At 33.3% G+C, this 3966-nt stretch overlaps 1 protein-coding gene across 1 annotated transcript in view; it reads left to right on the top strand.

The window, feature by feature from the left end:
* The window catches only part of LOC106687283 (cell adhesion molecule Dscam1-like), a gene marked incomplete at its 3' end in the record, with an annotated part of 13144 nt that extends 9558 nt beyond the window's left edge, over positions 1-3586 (top strand). Inside the window, exon 4 of the mRNA XM_067049266.1 lies at positions 3408-3586. Within this exon, the coding sequence (XP_066905367.1) occupies positions 3408-3586 (179 nt within the window). The remainder of the gene's footprint in view (positions 1-3407) is intronic.
* Between the last annotated feature and the right edge of the window lie 380 nt (positions 3587-3966).

Genomic DNA, 3966 nt, shown 5'->3' with positions numbered 1-3966 from the left:
GCCGGTATATAACATCGCGTATTTTCACAATGTCTACTTTGACTGCATTGTACACACACCGACTGCTTCTTACATTGTGCCGTAGGGTGATTAAAGAAATAAAACTTTTATGTTACAGCAGTTCAAGCGTGTTAGATCTTATTGCTTCTACTCTTTTTTAACATTTTACATTCACTGATACTTAAGTTATGGATAAGTTATAATACGACAAGGCGTAGTGTCCGCCTTAATTCTCCCTACCCATGTAAATAAACAACAAAAATGTATATAAGACGTATTAAGAGAAAGAATAAAACAGTTTTATTTCAGTATCCTTGCGTATTGTTACTCTGCTCGATTATTGTTTTTTTGTGTTTCTCTTCCGACAACACTTAAGTGGTGCTGAAACCCGGGACCGTTTTATTTTATTTTGTTATTCAGTCTACAGTTTTTTCCTTTTTTCTCTGCATGTAAATTGTTTTTCTCTCTCTTTTCCAGTTTTCTTCGGAATCTTTTCTAATGAGAATGGATGCAGATGGGACCCCGATTGTACAAGGAACGAGATTTAATGTAGCAGAGGAGGCAGTAGCTCCCGCAGCTCTCATGACGCAGGATGAGGCCGTAGCCCTAGCGGGCCCCGAGGCCTTAGCTATTCTATAGATAAAATAAAATACGGAGTGTGGTCGAGAAATGACGCACGAGAAACTCTGATTAATTAAAAGTGACCTGTACTCGATGTAAAAATAATAGTTTGAATTAACTTGTTTTAAAATATATATTGCCAAATAATGTTGAAAGACACAAAACAATATGGTCATGACGCAGGATGAGGCCGTAGCCCTAGCGGGCCCCGAGGCCTTAGCTATTCTATAGATAAAATAAAATATGGAGTGTGGTCGAGAAATGACGCACGAGAAACTCTGATTAATTAAAAGTGACCTGTACTCGATGTAAAAATAATAGTTTGAATTAACTTGTTTTAAAATATATATTGCCAACTAATGTTGAAAGACACAAAACAATATGGTCATGACGCAGGATGAGGCCGTAGCCCTAGCGAGCCCCGAGGCCTTAGCTATTCTATAGATAAAATAAAATATGGAGTGTGGTCGAGAGATGACGCCTGAAAAACACTGATTAATATAGAGTGACTCGATGTGAAAATACTAGTTTGAATAAACTAGTTTTAAAATATATTTGCCTAAGAATGCCAAAAGGAAAAAAATATATAAAAAAGCCAAAGCAGTGGCTTGTTACAGATATATAATGCCTATAATTAAATATATAATGCCTTAATAAGTTATAGAGCGTGATCGATTGATCATAATTAATGATAACAGGTTCCAGCTTAATGGTACTGATTACAGATGATCGTAAATAGAATGCCTCTAAAATAAAGAGTGGAAAACAATGGCTGGATTTCCTTGGCTGTGGCTAACCCCATAATTACCTCCTCCATTATAGATAACGCTTAGGCAGTATACTGATGTTTCAAATGGTTAAGCTTGATTGGTTTGTTAATGGGAAAGTTTGTTTTAAAGTGGTTAAAGTAAATTTAATTTATAAGTGTGTGAATAGGTTTTACTGTCTTTCTTTTTAGTTCAGTGATAATATTGTATGCTTAATAATGGCCGTATAATGCCGACCGCCATTTTGATTGATTTTCTGATTGACACAGAATTTTAAATCTATTGTGCTAGAATCCAAATAATAATAAAAAAAAAAATGATTTAATATTACTAGTCGGTTTCATCAAATGTTTTGAATGGACCTTCCTCAAATTTTAAACTATGTAGGAGTTAGATCCAAGTCTAGGTTTTAAGTGTTCCATATCAGAAGGGGTTTAGTTCGAGAAAAAAAAAGTGTTATTGAGATAAACTGATATATTAAAATAAAGTGAAATAACTGGTGGATGGGTGAGACCGAAAAGGTTATAATAATGTTAGGATGGTTAAGCAGAATTGAAATATGATGCAAATGATCTATTAGTGAGATGTGAAGAAGATGTGATGAGGGTCACCATTTTGTGTCTGTAGAAGACGGAAATGTTCTTACTTGTGTCACTGCTCTTTTTGGCCCCATATGGGATAGGTCACCAGATGGATGGTGTGCCACTGCCGCTCAACGCAGAAAAGTTGCCAGTTTCTGGACTGTGTGGTCCGTCCACCACGCTCTGGACCGACTTCTTAGCCTAACATATCTTTAGTCAACCGTGGTACCAAAAAGAACAATGAGCTCCCTGTCAACCCATCAGGACGCCACCGGTCCGGAATTCACCATTTTGATTCTGATTCTTTGCTTACTCCCTAGGTGGTGTTGAGGTTACTTGGAAATCGCAAGGTGGAGGTGGCGCCCCCTCTAGGCCTTATGACTATATATTTCAATGATAGAACAAACTAAAAGCAGTAAATATTGTTTATATTTTTAAGAAAATATATCCTTGAATTCTCAACTATTCTTAATAAATTAATTTTAACTACGTAACATTTCGGGCAACCTGCTTCACATGAATTATTAAAACATTACCTACTATTCTGCCCGGCTCTCATATGATATAGTCAGATTAACTAATATTTGTCACTGATTCATTTGGGAAGAAATTCTTTTATTAGAAAATCATTAACTTGTCAACACCAATCTTTCAATTACTGGTTAAATAATATTGGTAGATAATTTATTTTAAATGGACTTAGATGTTTTCTTTTTTTCTTTTTTCAACCTCAAATTTGTCTCAGTTATTTACTTTTTATTTTTATATTATTTATTTTTTATTATTTTCGTTATTTATTTATTTTATTCTGTAAATTCTGTAAGAATGATTGCATACATCACTATTACTTGTTGTCCACAAGTGTGGTAAATTGTAATATTTGTCAATAAATAACAATTTATAACTCATAAAAAGTTTCAAAATCGGTCTATGTGGAGTAAAAAAAGAACAATAAATGCAGAAATCAACACCAAAGAGATCGTCTTGAGGTTATGGTAAGAAATTAGGTGTGAGTATTTGATTATTAAATGTAGATTCTAATTCATGGAGTTATTAGAGCCAGTATATATACCAGTGATTAGAAAATGGATCTGATAATATATATTTTGCGCAAACATATTTAACAATGGATAATTTTGGTTGTCTCACATGAATGTTTTATCCTAACTTCAAAGAAATTTTTATTCATTAATTCTTTCGAGTCCAATGTTACTAAAGACTAACATTATTCAGTAATCGACATGCATGTTCATGTTCAATTTTAATCTTTTATACATACAAATAGTTCAAACATACCTAATGGGATTAACTAACATAAGTTATAAACTATAATCCATATGCAAATCCACGAAAACACAGGCGTACTAGTTAACAAAAATACTGTACACTCCCTTAAATAATTCTTAGATTTGCATGTTTTATTTTTTATTCATTTTAGGTGGTTCAGAGAAGAAAGTCAAAAATTGTCTCCTATTTCAAGTAACGACAGATTTATAGCTGAAGAGAGCGGAATCCTACATATACATAAAGCAAGATTCGAGGACAAAGGAAAATATATTTGTCGAATTAATAATACGATTGGAGAAGAAGAGATTCAGGTGACATTATCAGTTACAGGTTCGCATTTATTACTACCCATTGCCTACTTTCCCAAAATTACTTGTATTATTCCTATTTCATTTAAATACCGCGTTCATACTGAGCAAAATATATAACGAGTGTTCCTACTTGATCTCTGACAATTTTGAAATCTTTATAATTAATAATTATAAATTGAATACTTATAGTTCTTTTCAGCATAGTAGAGGAGTAACTCATTTCTCTTATGGATCGTCTTAGGTGAGAGCAAGGCGACTCTCCACCAATAGGGCCTTTCTGGTTTACTATGTATCTATGAAGATTTAATCGGGATGCCAGGATAATCGCTAAAGGCTATTATCCAAAATAAGTTAATTAATTATATATTGAGTCCTAAAAAGTATTATTTAATTGGATTC

This window comes from Halyomorpha halys, unplaced genomic scaffold (genome assembly GCF_000696795.3).
Source record: "Halyomorpha halys isolate HHAL.00 unplaced genomic scaffold, Hhal_1.1 Scaffold942.1, whole genome shotgun sequence".
In the NCBI taxonomy this organism is placed as follows: Eukaryota; Metazoa; Arthropoda; class Insecta; order Hemiptera; family Pentatomidae; genus Halyomorpha; species Halyomorpha halys.
Note: the sequence above shows the minus strand (reverse complement) of the source record. Positions and strands in the feature narration are given on the sequence as shown.